This window comes from Patagioenas fasciata, chromosome 22, assembly GCF_037038585.1.
Source record: "Patagioenas fasciata isolate bPatFas1 chromosome 22, bPatFas1.hap1, whole genome shotgun sequence".
NCBI classification, from domain to species: Eukaryota; Metazoa; Chordata; class Aves; order Columbiformes; family Columbidae; genus Patagioenas; species Patagioenas fasciata.
This window is the reverse complement of record NC_092541.1, coordinates 267,346-282,672: the sequence shown is the minus strand read 5'-3', so window position 1 is coordinate 282,672 and position 15,327 is coordinate 267,346. Positions and strand designations below refer to the sequence as shown.

Sequence of the window (15,327 nt, the reverse complement as noted above, 5' to 3'; positions counted from 1 at the left end):
CCTGCATCAGCACAATTGTGCACCACAGGCTGGCGTGCAGCTGCACACGTGTGTGTGCAAGAAGCTGGTGTGCGATTGCTCTTGCATGCGAGTGCGTGAATGCACGCGTGTGAATGCGTGTGTGCAACAGGTTGGCAGGGAGTCACGTGTGAGTGCACCTGTGTGTGCAACAACACGAGCGTGCTCTGTGCACAGGGGCTCATCCGCAGCTGCACACATGTGTGCACACACAATGGACAGGTGTGAACGTGCGCAGGGCTGGTGTGCAGGTGCACACGCTGAGTACACGCAGGCAACCGCCGTGGCCCCGCACCCGTGCACTGGCGTGTGCACAAGACACACGGAGACACACACGCGCGTGCCCGCCGCGCGGGCAGCACCTGCCCGTGCAATTGCACACGCGTGTGTGCGGCAGCCGGGGCGCAGGGCCGGGCGGGCGCGGGGGCGGGCGGATGAATCAGCGGGCCCGGTGAGTCACCGCGGCGCCGCGGGAGCAGCGGGCCCGGCCGGGCGTGCGGGGACACCGCGCGCACCGTGCGCCGGACAGACGGACCGCGGGGGCGGGGCTGCCGCTGCCACCGCCCCTTTAAGAGGCGGGGCCTCGTCCTGCGCGCGAGCGGCGGGGCGGGGCCCTTAAGGGACCTGTTCCCGCCCCTACGGGGCCGCGGGTTCGCGTCCCAGCCGGGCGCACTTCCGCCTGCAGGCTCCGGGCGCTGCTATGGTAACGGGACCGGGACCGGGGGGCCCGGCCTGTTTGGGGCTCCCTGGAACCGGCTGGGGGTCCCCATGGGGTGAGGGTTGGGGTCCCCGCGGGGGGTAGGGCCTCCGCCATGGGCCCCTCGGCGGCTCCTCCGCTCTGCAGGGGGTGGGGAGATGCCCCATCCCGAGGGGAGGGAGCGGGACCCCCAGGCCCGCGCCCGCAGCTCTGTCCTCCCGCAGGCCGGACACCTCCAGAGGCTGTTTGGGGCCGACGGGGACCTGGCGGACGAGGTGAGGGCCGGGAGGAGGCAGCCATGGGGCCACCACGGGCCGCCCCGCGGGGCGGTGGGTGCGGTGGCGGTAACTCGTAATTTGCGTTACCTCATTAAGAGGGGGGCTCGATCCTGGCTCTGGTGCGTGGGGGCCATTGGAGCAGGGTCCTGTGCCGGCCCGGTCACCGGCCGGTGGCCCCGCGGGGTGGGCTGGGGACAGGGGCGGGGGGCGTGGGGTCCGGGGCTGCCCGGTGCCTTCTCTCCCGCAGGATTTCCTCTCTGCCGTGGAGGATGCAGAGAACCAGTTCATGGTCCCCGGGCGCTTGTCACCTGGCAGCTCGGTCCCCCCTGGCCTGCAGCCCCTCCGCCCGCTGGGACCCCAGCTCGCTCACCGCCCCGGTAAAACCCCCGGCCTGCGGCCGTTGGCCAGGCAGGGGGAGCAGGCTGGGGGCTGCTGGGGACCCCCGGCCGGAGCAGCGGCCCCCCAGGACGAGCTGGACAACGAGCTGTTCCTGGCTGCCTGCATGGAGCTGGAGGGGCCCAAGGCGCCAGCGGGGGCCGGTGCTGCCCGGCCGCCCCCCGGGCGGTGGGAGAAGCCCACGGGGCAGGAGAGCCCCCCGGCACGGGCGGCCCCCAAGAAGCTGCGGGTAGGGGAGGAGCTGGTGTCCCCTGGCTGCGGGCGGGGGGAGCACGGGCAGGACCCCCTGCCCGCCCCACAGGCAGCTCCCACTTGCAGGCCGGTGCTGCGGCCCAGCACGGCCAGTTCTGCTCCCCCCGGGCTCCCCACCCCCCTGGGAAAGCCGGGCAGCTCCTGGGGCTCCGTCCCCGCTGCCAGGTGCCCAGCCCCGAGGCCTCTCCAAGCGTCTCCGTGCCAGCCGGGATCCAGCAGCTCCTCCGTGGGGCTGCAGGTGCCCCGGCAGAGCTGCCCCCCACCCCGGCGGCCCCCGCCACCCCCCCAGCCGCCCCCCGCGGCTCCCCCGGCCTTGATGAGCTGCGTGGAGCCCCTGCCGAGGCAGCCGCCCCGGCCGCCCCCGGGCAGCCTGCAGACACCGGTGGTCACCAACCACCTCGTGCAGCTGGTGACAGCGGCCAGCAAAGCCCCCGGAGCCGCCCCCCGTCTGCTGCCACAGCGGAACACTCGGCGCTTCCCGGGGCCCGCGGGGATCCTGCCCCAGCAGGTGGGTGCAGGGGGACGGGGCGACAGGGCTGGTGGAGCTGTAAAACCTGCCCTGGCGCCCCAGCCTCTTCCTCTCCCGCAGCACGGTGCGAAGCTCCCGGAGGAGATCCTTGTCTGCTCCCCCCAAACGCCGGCTCACGGGGCTGCGGCGAAGCGGCGGCCAGAGGTAACGCCTGCGCTGGAGCGCATCGGGACACCACCCCCAGCGGTCCCCAGGCCGTGGCTTGCGGAGGGTGATGCTGGAAAGGGTGGGGGTTCCTGGGGCTCCCCCGTCGCTGTGCCAGGGCCATGGGACGCGCTGGCTCGGCTCTGTGATGGTAACTGCGTTGTTCTGGGACTGCAGGGATTGCCCAGCTCCTCACCGCCCACAGAAGAGGATTTTGGGAAGGGCCCCTGGCTTGCCATGAAGACGGAGATGGGGCTGGACGAGAGGGACCCCGGCTGCTTCCTCAGGACCTACAGCGTGGTCATGGTGCTGCGGAAGGTGAGGGGGCACCAGCGCTGGGGACTCGGCTTCCCAGCCCTCCCCTCGCCCCCTGTGGGGAGGGGGCTGAGCTGGGCTGCCCACAGATGTCCCACGGCCCTGCGGGGCTTCCCTGGGGACCTGGGTGTGACAGGGGGCTGCGTGTGCAGGCGGCCTTGAAGCAGCTCCCGAAGAACAAGGTCCCCAGCATGGCCGTGATGATCAAGACGCTGACCAGGACCAATGTTGATGCCGGTGCCGTGTTCAGGGACCCGACAGGTGAGCGGGGCCGTGCTCGGCTCGGGGCTCCCGGGCACGGCTCCTGTGCTCACGGGTCTGTCCTCGCCTGCAGGAGAGATGCCGGGGACAGTGCACCGCCTGCTGCTGGAGGAGAGGCAGGGCGAGCTCAGGCCCGGCTCGGTGCTGCTCCTCAAGCAGGTAGGGGAGGCAGAGGCAGCCTGTCTGGGCTGTTCCTGCTGCAGGCGCGGCTGCCAGGCTCCCATCCCGCAGGAACGGGACCGGGGGCTCTGGGTCTGACCCCCCGCTCTGTCCCCGCAGGTTGGTGTCTTCTCCCCATCCCACCGCAACCACTACCTCAACGTCACCCCCAACAACCTGCTCAGGATCTACCCCCCGGAGCCCGAGAGCGGCTTCCTGCGGGCGCTGCCAGCGCGGCGGGAGGTGAGGGGGACACGGCGCTGCTGGCCTGGAGGGACAGGGACCCCCGGGGCACTGCTGGGGGTTGGGACTGTGGGGACCCCCAAGAGCAACTGGGGAGGAATGGGGAGGCTTGGGAGGGACAAATAAATCCTCCTGTGGGCCCCCAACTCATCTCTGCTGGGTTTTGCAGGTCCATGCCCAGGCTGGGCCGCTCCAGGACCACCCTGCACAGCTCCCCGGGGGTGTCCTTGCCCCTGGGGCCTGGGGACAATCAGGGACGGGCAGCACAGAGCAGTCTCCTGGGGGCTTCTCCCTGCACCCGCAGAGCCCCGGACCCGGGCGAGATGAGCCAGCGGGAGCTGACGGCTGCGACACGGGTGAGTCGGACCCACTGCGTCCTGCGGGAAACGGGCCCTGGGGCAGGGCGGCGCGTCCCCTTCCCTGTCACACCGGGGAGTCTTGTCCCGTTGTGTCCCTGGTATGTGGACCTGGTTGCTCTTCTATAAACAAGTAAAACTCCTGCGTTTCGTCCTCTCTGTGCAGATGACCTGGACGGGCTCCTGGGAGAGCTGCCCGAGGATTTCTTCTCTGCCCCAGCCCACGCCGACTGCTGCTGACCCCAGGGAGCTGCGGCAGGGCCGTGGCACCAGGGAGCCGGCGCCTGCCGGTGCGGTCTGGCTGCACCGCGGCCCAGCGAGGGCGCCTGGCGGGCGCTGCCCTGGCCCTGTCTGTCCTGCCTTCTGTCTCGTGTTTGTTGTGGAGCGAGAGCCGGGGGCTCCGAGGAGTCCCGGGGACACGACCGCAGTGCCTGTCCCCGCTCCTGCGGGCGGGCTGGTCCCTCCCCGCTTCTCCACCTGCATTAAAGGGCTGTTCTGTCCCTGCCTCGCGCCGTCTGCTCCCGTGTCACTGTCCCCTCTGCCGCTGCAGCCAGCAGTGCCCCTCCGTCCCTCTGCTGAGCTGCAGCACCCCCAACCCTTCCCTGGGTGCTGAGCCCTGCGGGGTTGGGGGTACCTGAGTCCCAGCCCCATGGGACTGTCCCCATCTCGCACTCACCAGCCGGTTCAGCTCCCTGGCCGCCCTGCGCCAACATGACCCTGTTTACCACCCAAGGGGAGTTATTTATAGGGCGGCTCGGTTCGAGCTCTTGATTCAGCATTTGTGGTGGGGCACGGCCCTATTTATAACCCCCGTGCGGCACAGGAGGCACCTCGCTGCCCCCCAGCCTCCCGCTGCCCCCCAGCCTCCCGCTGCCCCCCAGCTCCCCAACCGCCTGGTGCCCATGGCCCAGGAGACCTTCGCCTTCAGCTCCTCCGCCCTGCGCTCGCTGCGGCTGCAGCGGGAGCTGCTGGAGCGGGAGGATCGCCGGCGCGCCCTGGCTCGGGAATCGGCCACGCGCCGGTTCCTGACGGAGCCCCCCAGGCCCCCCCGGCGGCCCCAGTACTGCCGGGACCCTGCGGTCCACAACGCCCTGTACACCGGGGACCTCCTGCGCATCAAGAGCATCTTCAAGGACGAGACCACCACGAACCTGGTCATGGAGACGGTCAGCGAGGAGCTGGTGTGGGAGCCCGAGCAGGGTACGGGGCTCGGGGGCTGCATGGGCTGGGGGTCCCTTCCCTTCACTGCAAAGTAATAGGGGGAGGAGCGCTGGCTGAGGCTGCAGCTCCTGGGTGGCGGGGGGGAGGGTTGGCTGCTGGTCTCCTTTGGGATGGGGGGGATCCCAAGTTTGCTCCCCCCAGGCTTTTCCTGGCTCAGGTGGAGGTTGGGGGACACGGGGGTGCACAACAGCTCCCCTAGGGCTGGGGGGCGGGTGGGGGGGTCTGGTGAAATGAGGAGGGGCGCGCAGGCCTGGGTGCCCCCCCAGCTGACACCTCCCCCCCGCAGGGCTGTGGGTGCTGAGCCCCCGCCGGCAGCAAACCTCAGCGCTGCGCATCGCCGCCGGCCGCGGCTACAGCGACTGCGCCCGGCACCTGCTGCTGCGGGGCGCGGAGGTGGACGCGGTGGTGGGCGGCCGGGCCCCCCTGCACGACTGCGCCGCCGCCCCCCGCCCCGACTGCGCCCGCCTGCTCCTGGCCTTCGGCGCCGACCCCAACGTGCTGAGCGCCGAGGGCTCGGCCCCGCTGCACCTCTGCACCGCGCCCGACAGCCTCGCGTACGCCCCGCCCCGCCCCTCATCTGCATGTCCGGCCACGCCCCCGGGCCACGCCCCTGCTCCCGCCGGCTCTGCGTGGGCCTGTCCAAGGGCCTGTCCGCGCGACAGGCTCCACCCACTCCGGATGCAAACCAGGCCACACCCATAAATCTGCATGCCGTCCTCCACCCACTCGATCTGCATAGCAAACTCCGCCCACACCACCAGCCTCATCTGCATGCCAGCCCCACCCAGGAAACAAACTCTGCCCACACCTCATCTGCATGATAGGCTCCGCCTCTCACCCAAGCCACACCCCTGCCGTAAACATTTAAATGGACACCCCCCCCCCCCCCCCCCTCTCCTCCAGCCAAGCCCCCCCCAAAGTGCAGTCCCGGGGGGTGGTGGAGTCCCCGGGTGGGTCGATGGGGTCCCCGGCTCACCCGTGTCCCCCCAGGTGCGCGGAGCTGCTGCTGGCGCACGGGGCGCAGGTGAACCTGGGCACGCGGGAGCGGCAGGTGACGGCGCTGCACGTGGCGGCGCGGCAGGGGCTGGTGGCGCACGTGGAGCTGTACCTGCGACACGGCGCCGACCCCGCGCGCCGCAGCCGCCAGGGCGAGACCCCCCTGAACGCGGCCTGCGGCGCGGCCGAGCGCCCCGAGGACGCCGAGCGCTTCTGCCGGGTGGCCGAGCGGCTGCTGGCGGCCGGGGCCGACCCCGGGGCCGCGGGGCGCAAAGACCACACGCCGCTGCACAACGCCTGCGGCAACGGGCAGCCCCGGCTGGCGCGGCTGCTGCTGCGGCACGGCGCCGACGCCACCGTCCCCAACTGCGCCGGGTACACGCCCCTGGACTGCGCCCTGCACGCCGTCGACGAGTACCGGGACCAGCGCCCCGAGGAAACCATCGCGCTCCTGCTCGACCACGGCGCCGGCCCCGTGCACCCCAAGGTGAGCGATCGGGGGGGTCGGGGCCGCGGGGTCCCCCAGCGCGGTGACACGGCTGTACCCGCAGATGCTGAAGTTCTGCTGCCGGCACCCGCCGGCGCTGGAGGTTGTGCTCAACGCCTACGACCGCATCCCCCCCGCCGAGAGCTGGGTGGGGGCCGTGCCCCCGGAGCTGTGGCAGGTGAGGGGCCACGGGGTCCCCCGTGTGCGCCCCACGCCGTCGCTCAGCCCGTGCCCGCTCCCAGCCCCGCCGCTCACGCCGCGTCTGTCCGCAGGAGCACCGGGAGTTCTACACCTCGGCCGTGCGCATGGCGGGGCAGCCGCGGCGCCTGCAGCACCTGGCCCGCTGCGCCGTGCGGCGGCACCTGGGCGCCCGCTGCCACCTGGCTGTCCCCAAGCTGTCGCTGCCGCCCCCCCTGCGCCGCTACCTGCAGCTGCCGCTGCAGGGGACCCTCTCCTGAGCCCCGCCCGGAGCCCCGCGCCCGGGACAATAAACGCTGTGACAGCGGCGGCTCCCGGGCGTCTCCTTCCCGCGGGCCGGCCGGGCCGGGCTGACGGACCCGGGCGCACACGAGACGCGGGACGCCCCGCCCCACGGCGTGGCCCCGCCCATCACTGCGGCCGGCGTGGGGGAGTGGCCCAAGCGCTCCGCCCTCCCGCTCTGTACGCTCTCAGCGCGCGGGGGCCACGCCCAGTAGGCGTGGCGGCGCGGCCGTGACGCACCTCGCGCGCGCCGGCAGCTGGCTCCCGCTCCCCGCCGCGGCGGCGCTGGCGCTGTGACGTGGCGCGTCCGGCGCGTGGGCGGCGGCGGGACCCGGATCCCCCGAAAGCCCGGGATGGAGTCCCCGGGGATGGGGCCGCCCGGCCCCGAGGCGCTGGGGGACGCGGTGGCGCTGGCGGCCGGGGTCGCGGCGCTGGTGCTCGGCCTGGCCCTGGCCTGGGTGTCCACGCACGTGGCAGACGGCGGCCAGCAGCCGCCGGGAGCGATCGTGGCGGGCGGGGACGCGGCCGTGATCCGGCTCGGGCCCGTGGCGGCGGCCGAGGCGCCGGAGGCCCCCGGAGTCCCCGAACCCCCGGAGAAGAAGACGGAAGAACCGGGGGCGGCGGCGGAGCTGGGGGCCGGCGGGGGCGCCCCCGGCCCGGAGCGGCCGCCGGACACCCCGAGCTCCCCCGAGCCGGCGGCGGAGCGCAGCGCCCCGGGGGGGCCGCCCGGCCCCGGCCTCATCACCGTGCGCTTCAAGTTCCTCAACGACACGGAGAGGGTGGCCGTGGTGCGGCCCGAGGACACCGTGGGGGGGTCAGGAGGTACGTCCGGGGGCGCTGCCCCCCCCAGCGGGGCGTTCTCATCCTGCCCAGAGGAGCGAGGTGCTGAGCTCAGGGTGACGCGGGGCAGCGCTGCCCTCGCCCCGGGCAGGATGGGCGCGTTTCCCCAGCCCCGCGCCGCTCGCGTGCGCCCCGAGCCCTCCCCCGCAGGTTCTTCCCGGGCCAGCAGAGCGCGGTGCGGTTCATCTCCCGCGGGCGGCTGCCGCGGGACCGGGCCCGGACGCTGCGCTCGCTCCGCGTCAGCGACAACTGCGTCATCCACTGCCAGCGCCCCGGGCGCGGGGCCGCCCCGCCCGCCCCCGGCCCCACCCCCGGCCTCCGCAGCCTCCCCGCCGCGGCCACGGTGCTGGCGGCGCTCTGGTGCTGCCGCATCAGCTACCGGCAGCTCCTCACCGCCCCCGCCACCGCCCCCCGATCGGCGTCACCGTCCTGGGCAGCCTCCTGGCCCTCGGGCTGCACAGGCACTAGGGGCTCGGGCAGGAGGTGCCGCAGCCGCCCCCACCGCGCCACGCCGCGTGACGGTGACCGGAGCCGTGCGGTGGGAGCTCGGTGCGCCCTTGCCCATCTCTGAGCCGGACTTTGGCCGCAGAAGGGGCTGTGCCCCCCAGCACTGTCCTCCCCCCAGCTCGGGAGGAGCTGCTGCTTCTGCCCCGGGACTTTGTGAAGCAAATAAAAGGTTCAGTGTCAGCACCGGTGTCACCTTCGTGCCCGAGGGGCACCTGCTGCCCTCTGCGTCCCCGCGCCCCGGGACAGTTCCTCCGGAAAACAGCCCCCCGGGGAAAAGCACGGGGCGGCGAGCGGGACATCACGCGTAACTAAACCGGCCCCGGCGCCGTGCAGCCGCCAGCCCCCGGTACCAAGTCAAGATGCAGTTTTATTTACAGGGGCAGCCACAACCCACGAACGGGACACACAGACCTCACAACGGCTCAGCTGCCCGTACGGGATGGAGAACGTGCCAAAAACACAAGTCCCAGCCTGGGGGGGCCTCGGGTGGCCACTGGGTCTGCCGGGGGGAGGACATGGACCTGGGGGGGGGCACGGGACACCTCCAAACCCCCATTACAGCCCTTGGACCCCAAACTGCAGCACTTCTGCAGCTGGAGGGGCTCAGGCTGCTTTCCCCCCGCCAGCCCGGTCACTGTGCCCTCCCCAGGCAGTTGAGGGGGGCCCAGGGTGGTCCCCCATGTCTCTGGGTGCCTGGACCCCTGTCCCGGAGCACGCAAAGGCCAGCTTCGCGTGTTCCGGGGACCGGCCCCCCGCCCCAAAGCTGTGCCAGGAGCCACTGCGGAGCGCAGTGGGGAGGGAGTGGGGGGGTCACCTCACAGCTGGGCCCCCCCGGCAGTTTGGGGTGCCCAGGGCACTGTGGGGACACCCCCACATCCCACCACAGCACTTGCCTTTAGCAGCAGATTTAGAACAATAGTGAATCCAGAGTCGAGAGCACCAAAATTCGCGAGACCCACGGAAAGGAGCGGCCATGCCCCCGCGGCACAAAGGGAACAGCGGCCCCCCCAGACATAGAGCTGAACTCGGGGTGTCAGACAGCGGGGGGTACAGCAGGGGGACCAGGCTGGAGACTGGAGCCCACGGGGGTACAAACACCAACCAGAGCTGCCAGGCGTCCCCAGGCCCATGGGGACCGGGACACAGCCCTGTCCCAGGGCCACCGGCCTGGGGATGGGGGGGCTCTGTCCCCCCCAGTTTGCGCTGTGGGGGTTCAGCGCACTTCCCGGCAGGTCGGGGTGGCCCGGCTGGGGCAGGGGATGTGACGGCAGCTCCGTCCTCCCCTGGTAACCCCCCAGACACGAGGGATTCAGCATGCAGGACCCCTCAGGGACAGGGCGGGCCCCGAACACGCCCCAGCGGCAGATTTGGGATGTATGGGGGTCCCAGCTTGTCTCCTCTGAGCAGGAGCCCCCAGATGCTCCCCCCGTCCTGAGCCAGCCCAGGCAGTGAGCACTGGCCTGGGCACAGGGAGTGGGGAGCAGCCCCAAACCGCAGGGCAGGAGGGATCTGCACCCCCCAGCACCCATGTGGGACCTGCCCGGGGGTCCAGGTGCCCCCCACGCCACTGGGCTCCAGCAGAGTGAGTGTGGGAGGGGGCACAGCCAGTTTTTGGGGGGATGGTGGGAAGGGAAGCGGGGAGGGCGTTGTGCCCCCATCTCTGAGCAAGACACCCCCTGGCAGCACTGAGGGGAGCCCCGCGTACAAAACTGTCACAGAATAAATAGAGGCACCGGGGCGGGAGGAAGGGGGCCACAAACAGGGGCTCCCAAATCTAGGCCCCCACCTCCCCTCAGCGGCGATGGCCAAGTCCTCCATCCTGCGCACCCCAGGTACCCGCTTTGTGTCCAAATCAAGGGGTGGGCGGGGCTGCCCCCGCCCGTCTGTCCATCCCCCGTCACCTCCGCTGTGCTCAGTTGATGTCGTCGTAGATGCTGGGGGTGTGGGGCGGGGGCGGCTTGGGCTTCTTCTTCTTGCTGGAGCTGAGTCCTGGGGCGCCACTCACCAGCCCCAGGTGGGGCTTCTTCTTCTTGGTCTTGCGGGACTCGGAGTTGTTTGTACCTGGCGGGGAAAGGGAGGAGATGGGGGTGCTGGGGAACAGCTGGGCCCACAGGAGCTCCCCCAAAACAGAAAGGATCCCCCCCACCAATCCACACCCAGGAAAAAGTACCCCAATACTAGGGGATGGTCCCCCCGACCCTGGGGATTGTGGTGGCTTTGGACAGCCGTGGTCTGTCTGTCTGTCGCCTCCCGTGCTGAGAAGATGCCAGCACGGCCGGTTTGCCCCTGCAGAGGGGGCTGTGCTGCAGGATCTGCCCCCACCCCAGACACTCACTGGCTTTAGAGGAGGCCGAGTCGGAGGGCGAGATGTCGGAGGAGCCGTCCCACTGCAGCCGGCTCATGATGGCCTGGCTCTCCGCCACCTCGAAGCTGTCGTTCTCCACGCTGCCCTCCGCCTCCGGCAGGGACCTGGCGCAGGCGTGGCGGGAGGGGCACAGGCGTTACGGGGGTCCCCAGGGACAGGGGGGACAGGCGATGGAGCCCGCAGTGCTGCCCCCTCCGATGCAGGGTGGCTGCCAGGGGCTCGACCCCAATTCCAGCCCTCCAAGCCCCCCAGGAAGCACCCCTGTTCCCATCACGCCTCACTCCGGACCTGGGTGTCACGTGCAGCCCCCCCGGAGTCTGTTCGCACCGGGTGGCAAAGCTTCGTCCCCGTCCCCACACTGGGACAGTGGCCCCGGGACGTTTTGGGCCCTGCTTGTGCTGACTTACGCAGAGGGACCAAGGAGGTAAACCCGGACTGATCTGCGCTGCTCATCCGTGTGCTGGGGACACCGCAGGGACCTGGCCGGGGAGATGTAGGACCCAGTTGAGCATTTTGCTCTCTCCCCACAGCTCCCACAGGGATCCAGGCACCCTGGGGACCCCCCATAGTTCCCCACAGCCCCACACCCAGCCAGGAAAGCCCAGGACACTCTCACCTGGTGCACATCTTCTTGGTGTGCTCGGAGATGACCCCACATTGCTGGGGAGAGAAGGGACAGGTGAGCGGGTGCAGAAGCAGCCATGCAGCCCCCAGGCCATGCTCCACTGTGACCCCAGCCCCAGCGACCCCCAACCTCCCCACGCTGCCCTGCCTCCCAAACAGAGCAGCCACCACATCCTCTGGGATCAGGACCTGGTGCCCAGCGGGTGCAGGATTCCTGCACATCCCTGTCACCACGTTCAGATCATGAGTGTCCCCAGTCCCAGCCTGGGATCCAGCCCCGCTGGGATGGAGCTGAGCCAGGGAGGATCCCACAAGTCCCAGTGCCCACAGATCCCATGGGGCTTCTCCTGCGCCCACCAGGGCCCCGGCCACGCACCGTGGTGAGCAGCGTCCGCAGCTCCTCAGGGCCCAGCGTCTCGTAGTTGATCCCTGCCGAGCTGCTGTACTGTGGGGGCAGAGAGTGGTGTCAGGGCTGGGGGGCCAGAGCAGGCGACACCTCCCCTGCCCGGGCTCACCTTGAAGGGATCGGGGTTCCCGCCGATCTCGCCTGGAAGAGAGGGTGAGGAGGAGAGGGGGGAGAGGGAGTGAGGGGGGAGAGGGAGTCGCGGAGGCCCCGCCCGCAGCCCCACGTGTCCCCGCCCGGCCCCTGAGCAAGCTCCGCCCACCACGCGCCCCGCCCAGCTGGGCCCCACCCCCTCCGCGTGCCACGCCCCATTTCTCACCAGCGCTCCCGTAAGCCCCGCCCCCTCCGAGACGCTCCACCCCCCGGCGGTGAAAGCCCCGCCCACTCACCATTTTTGTGTTTCAGGGACTTGGACCTGCGGGGCGAGTTGGGGTTCTGCGGGGACAGCGGGTGTTGGGACGGCAGTGTCCCCGTGTCCCCAACCCCCCGGCAGCACCCCGCGCCCCCCTGTGCGCCCCACCCCATGTCCCCCACCCCTCACCTTGTCCGATTTCCTCTTCTTTGCTGCAGGGACAGACAGAGAAGGAACGACTTTTACCTTTCCTGGTGGATTTATCCCCAATAGCTGCAGCAGGTGCTGCCAGCCCACTCTCCACCCACTGCTGGGACGTGGTCCCCCTGCCTTGCAGGGGGGTGGGACACCCCCCCACGTTCCCCACCTTTCTTCTCGGAGCCATAGGACCAGTCGTTGTCATTGATGTCGTCATTGTCCTCCTGGTCACTCTCCGACTTGTTCATGTTGTTGCTGCTCGCGATCCTGCGCAGGGGGAGGTCAGGGACGGCCGGGGTCTGTCCCGCCGTGTCCCCAGGCAGGGGGACCACGGGAGCCCCCAGCCCCGCGTTTCAGGAGCCCTCACCGGCGGTTGGCGATGCGGCTGCTGTTGCGGCCCATGCCCAGGCACTTCTCCAGGTGAGGGGCGAAGCGGGAGGCAGCGATGCTGCGGCTGCAGTTGGGGCACACGCACTCCTTGTTCTTCCACTGGTTGTACACCTGCCCGAAGATGTCCACGCCGGGCTGGTCCACGATCTCTGTGGGGGGCACACGCATCAGCCCCCCCAGACCTGCTGGCCATGCCCCTTTCCTCTGTGGGGTCCCTTGGGCCACCAGTCCCCTCCCAGACCTTCAGCTTGGCTTCGGGGGCTGAACCCAGCCAGGGGGTCCCTCCCGTCCTCCCAACCTGCCATGTTCCCCTAGGGCAGAGCTACATGCTGTGGGGTTTTTCTGGGGTTCAGTGCACCTCACGGTTTAGAAAATGGCTCCTCTGGGACAGGCTGGTGACACCCTGGCAGCACCAGCACAGCTGCGGGGACACCAGGGCCACCACGTGTCCAGCCCTCCTTGGCACCACTTGTGCCCAAGTCCCTGCTCCTGGGTGCAACCAACCCTCCCACAACCTCTCCGTGGCTTTTCCCGGCAGCACTGGGGGGGCCGCTCGCTGTGTTCCCCCCGCCCGCGGGCCCTGTCCCCTCACCAAAGTCCTTCATGCTGTCGGGGTCCGTGTCGTCCAGGAAGAAGTAGCCGCACTTGACGGCGCGGTGCACCTCGAAGCAGAGCCCCAGGCACGCATCCTCCACCAGCTCCGTGTAGATCTCGTGCGCGATGGCCTGGGGCAGCGGGGGAGGCGTTAGAGACCAGGGCCCGGGGGGGACAGAGGGACAGCGCCAGGGGCCACTCACCTCCAGTTTGCTGTTATCCAGGCCAGACAAAGACATATCCTCCATTTTCATTTGCAACTACTCGTGGAGAAGTCACACTGAATGCTCATAGCACAGGACGCGCGGGGGTCTCGCTGGGGGTGACAGGGGCAATGCTGGCACCTCACCTGCAGCCAGCGCCACCCCTCCCACCCAGCCAAAAATCCCACTCACGCCCCGGAGAACGGGCAGGCCCCAGGACCTCGGGGGCGTCTCCGAGCCCTGAAAGGCAGAGGCCTGGGTTAAAACCCCCAGGAACAGGGGGCACAGGGGTCCCCAGCCTGGCACCGACCCCCTGCGGGCAGGTGAGGGGAGGGTCCCAGACCCACATCTGCTGCCCGGCCCCATCAGGACTGCCTCTCCGTCCCGGGATGGGCGGCTGCTCCCGGTCCCTTGGCTGGACAAACGTGGCCCCTCCCTGCGGCCGCCAAGGCGGGGACACCCCCGGTCCCCCACCCTCGGGCAGCCTGGGACGTGCCCGCTGTCACCAAGGCAGCCCCCACGAGCCCCCACACACCCCCAGCAACGTCTGGGTTGCGGGTGCGCACAGGGGACTCGGGTGCCCCCCCATAGGAGGGTGGTGGGTTTTGCTGCATCACTCTCCCTTGGAGCCGATGGAGGGAGGGGACAGGGCAGGGACAGGGACAGGGACCATTGTGTGTGTGTCCCACCCAGAGCACCCTGCAGCCCACCCCACTGCAGGCCTGCAGGGCGGCCCCAAACTCACGTCAGGACACCCCCACCAGCACCCCCGAACGGCAGGTACCGGCCACCGGTTCGGTCCTCCCGTTGCCATGGGAGGGGTTCCAACGCAACCACCGGGACCGGGGGACCGGAGGGGGGTTCCCCGTTTCCCCACACACACCCCGGCAGCCGCTTCCGGGCCTGACCCGGGGATTCCTTCCCTGCGCCTCGGAAAGAGAAAACGGCGGCTGCCGTGGGCCCCGGGCTGCGCCGCCCTCGCCCGTCCCCCGGGACCCCCGGCCCCCCCGCGCTGGGAGGCCGGTGTGGTGCGGGCAGAGCCCGGGGCGGGGGCCGCTGCCGCGGCCCAGCCCCCCCACCGCAGGCAAGGCCTGGAGGAGCCGAACAAAAGGGACCAGCTGGGGGGGCTGCACCCCACCTGCCCCCCCGGGGGATGCAGCCAGGGCGGCGCGGACGCGGCCGAGACCCCCCCGCCAGAGCCGGGGGCCGCGTCGGGCTGGGACTGGGGGGTTGGGAACGGGGCGCAGCTGGAGAGCGGGTGAGGGAAGGGAGTCCCGGGGGTCCCTCACAGGGACGGGGGCTCGCGCGGGATCCGCTGGGGCCGGGGGCGCCCAGGAGCGGATCCCAGGGGCTTCAGAAAGGGGGGGCGGCCCCGCGGAGCGTCCCGGAGCGGGATCGGGGTCGCGGGGGCCCCAAAGCAGCGCGGGACGGGGGGGGGCCGGGCTCCTTCGGGACGGGGGCAGGGCCACGGGCCCCATCCGGTGTGCAGGGCCCCGCGGCGGGGCGGGGCCCCGGGAGCGGAAGCTCCGGCCGGGCGGCCGAGGAGGGCGGGGAGGGGTCGGTCGATCACTCACCGGCACGGGGGGCCCGCCGGGGCCGGGTCAGCGCCCCCCGCCGCTCCGCCGCGGGGCCAGGCGGCGGCTCGCCATGCTCGGCGGCAGCGCCGCCCGCCCTCCCGGGGCCAGGGCCGGGCCGGGGCGGGAGCGGGCGCGGGGCGGGCCGGGCCTGGCGCTCCCTCCGCCCGGCGGCGGCGGCGGCCCGAGGGGGGAGAGAAGGGCGGGGCGCCGCACCCGGCGCGCGCACGGCCCGCCCCCGCGCCCGCCGCCAATGGGAAGGCGCCGTGCGGGGCGCGGCCAATGGGAGCGGCCGTCACCGCTGCCGCCGCGCGGCGCCCACACCTCGGAGGGCGCAGGGCCGCGGGGCGGGGCGGAGGAGGGGGCGGGCACGGAGGGGCGTGGGCGGGGCGAGAAGGGGCGGGGCGGAGCCTGAGCGCTCCACAGGGACCCCCGATCCCGGATC

The 15,327-nt window shown here is 71.5% G+C and overlaps 4 protein-coding genes across 7 annotated transcripts; 3 read left to right on the top strand and 1 right to left on the bottom strand.

The window, feature by feature from the left end:
• The first annotated feature begins 615 nt into the window (after positions 1-615).
• On the top strand, positions 616-4,153 carry HROB (homologous recombination factor with OB-fold). 3 transcript variants are annotated; one of them, XM_071818125.1, is made up of 10 exons: positions 616-721; positions 940-990; positions 1,241-2,149; positions 2,231-2,314; positions 2,492-2,632; positions 2,719-2,890; positions 2,964-3,049; positions 3,170-3,292; positions 3,462-3,648; positions 3,815-4,153. In XM_071818125.1, exons 1-10 carry the CDS (start codon positions 719-721, stop codon positions 3,886-3,888), a joined length of 1,830 nt encoding a protein of 609 aa, XP_071674226.1. In that variant the 5' UTR covers positions 616-718; the 3' UTR covers positions 3,889-4,153. The 3 variants fall into 3 exon arrangements, with proteins under 3 accessions (XP_071674226.1, XP_065712355.2, XP_071674227.1); XM_065856283.2 differs by having other exon boundaries at positions 617-721; positions 2,782-2,890; XM_071818126.1 differs by having other exon boundaries at positions 642-791.
• Positions 4,154-4,231: 78 nt separating this feature from the next.
• On the top strand, positions 4,232-6,888 carry ASB16 (ankyrin repeat and SOCS box containing 16). The gene is made up of 5 exons (XM_065856379.2): positions 4,232-4,848; positions 5,156-5,423; positions 5,860-6,352; positions 6,417-6,530; positions 6,625-6,888. The coding sequence occupies exons 1-5, from the start codon at positions 4,551-4,553 to the stop codon at positions 6,808-6,810; spliced, it is 1,359 nt and encodes a 452-aa protein (XP_065712451.2). The 5' UTR covers positions 4,232-4,550; the 3' UTR covers positions 6,811-6,888.
• Positions 6,889-7,078: 190 nt separating this feature from the next.
• TMUB2 (transmembrane and ubiquitin like domain containing 2) lies at positions 7,079-8,253 on the top strand. The gene is given in 3 exon segments (XM_065856324.2): positions 7,079-7,658; positions 7,823-8,079; positions 8,082-8,253. Coding segments are annotated over 3 exon segments (789 nt in total). The 5' UTR covers positions 7,079-7,185; the 3' UTR covers positions 8,141-8,253.
• Positions 8,254-8,526: 273 nt separating this feature from the next.
• ATXN7L3 (ataxin 7 like 3) lies at positions 8,527-15,041 on the bottom strand. Of its 2 annotated transcripts, XM_065856286.2 has the most exons (13): positions 14,883-15,040; positions 13,309-13,421; positions 13,104-13,236; positions 12,489-12,660; positions 12,291-12,388; positions 12,113-12,135; positions 11,961-12,006; positions 11,684-11,715; positions 11,545-11,613; positions 11,161-11,204; positions 10,952-11,023; positions 10,515-10,648; positions 8,527-10,240 (listed from the first exon to the last, which is right to left on the bottom strand). In XM_065856286.2, the coding sequence occupies exons 2-13, from the start codon at positions 13,357-13,359 to the stop codon at positions 10,092-10,094; spliced, it is 1,023 nt and encodes a 340-aa protein (XP_065712358.1). In that variant the 5' UTR covers positions 13,360-13,421; positions 14,883-15,040; the 3' UTR covers positions 8,527-10,091. The 2 variants fall into 2 exon arrangements, with proteins under 2 accessions (XP_065712358.1, XP_065712357.1); XM_065856285.2 differs by having other exon boundaries at positions 13,104-13,421; positions 14,883-15,041.
• Between the last annotated feature and the right edge of the window lie 286 nt (positions 15,042-15,327).

Coding starts and splice junctions, on each gene's coding strand:
- HROB (XM_071818125.1), top strand. Junction 991..1,240: donor ACGGGGACCTGGCGGACGAG/GTGAGGGCCGGG, acceptor TCTCTCCCGCAG/GATTTCCTCTCTGCCGTGGA. Junction 3,649..3,814: donor AGCTGACGGCTGCGACACGG/GTGAGTCGGACC, acceptor CTCTCTGTGCAG/ATGACCTGGACGGGCTCCTG.
- ASB16 (XM_065856379.2), top strand. CDS start 4,551: ATGGCCCAGGAGACCTTCGCCTTCAGCTCCTCCGCCCTGCGCTCGCTG. Junction 4,849..5,155: donor GGTGTGGGAGCCCGAGCAGG/GTACGGGGCTCG, acceptor TCCCCCCCGCAG/GGCTGTGGGTGCTGAGCCCC. Junction 6,353..6,416: donor CCGGCCCCGTGCACCCCAAG/GTGAGCGATCGG, acceptor CTGTACCCGCAG/ATGCTGAAGTTCTGCTGCCG.
- ATXN7L3 (XM_065856285.2), bottom strand. CDS start 13,359: ATGAAAATGGAGGATATGTCTTTGTCTGGCCTGGATAACAGCAAACTG. Junction 12,136..12,290: donor CTATGGCTCCGAGAAGAAAG/GTGGGGAACGTG, acceptor CTGTCCCTGCAG/CAAAGAAGAGGAAATCGGAC. Junction 11,614..11,683: donor GGAACCCCGATCCCTTCAAG/GTGAGCCCGGGC, acceptor CTGCCCCCACAG/TACAGCAGCTCGGCAGGGAT.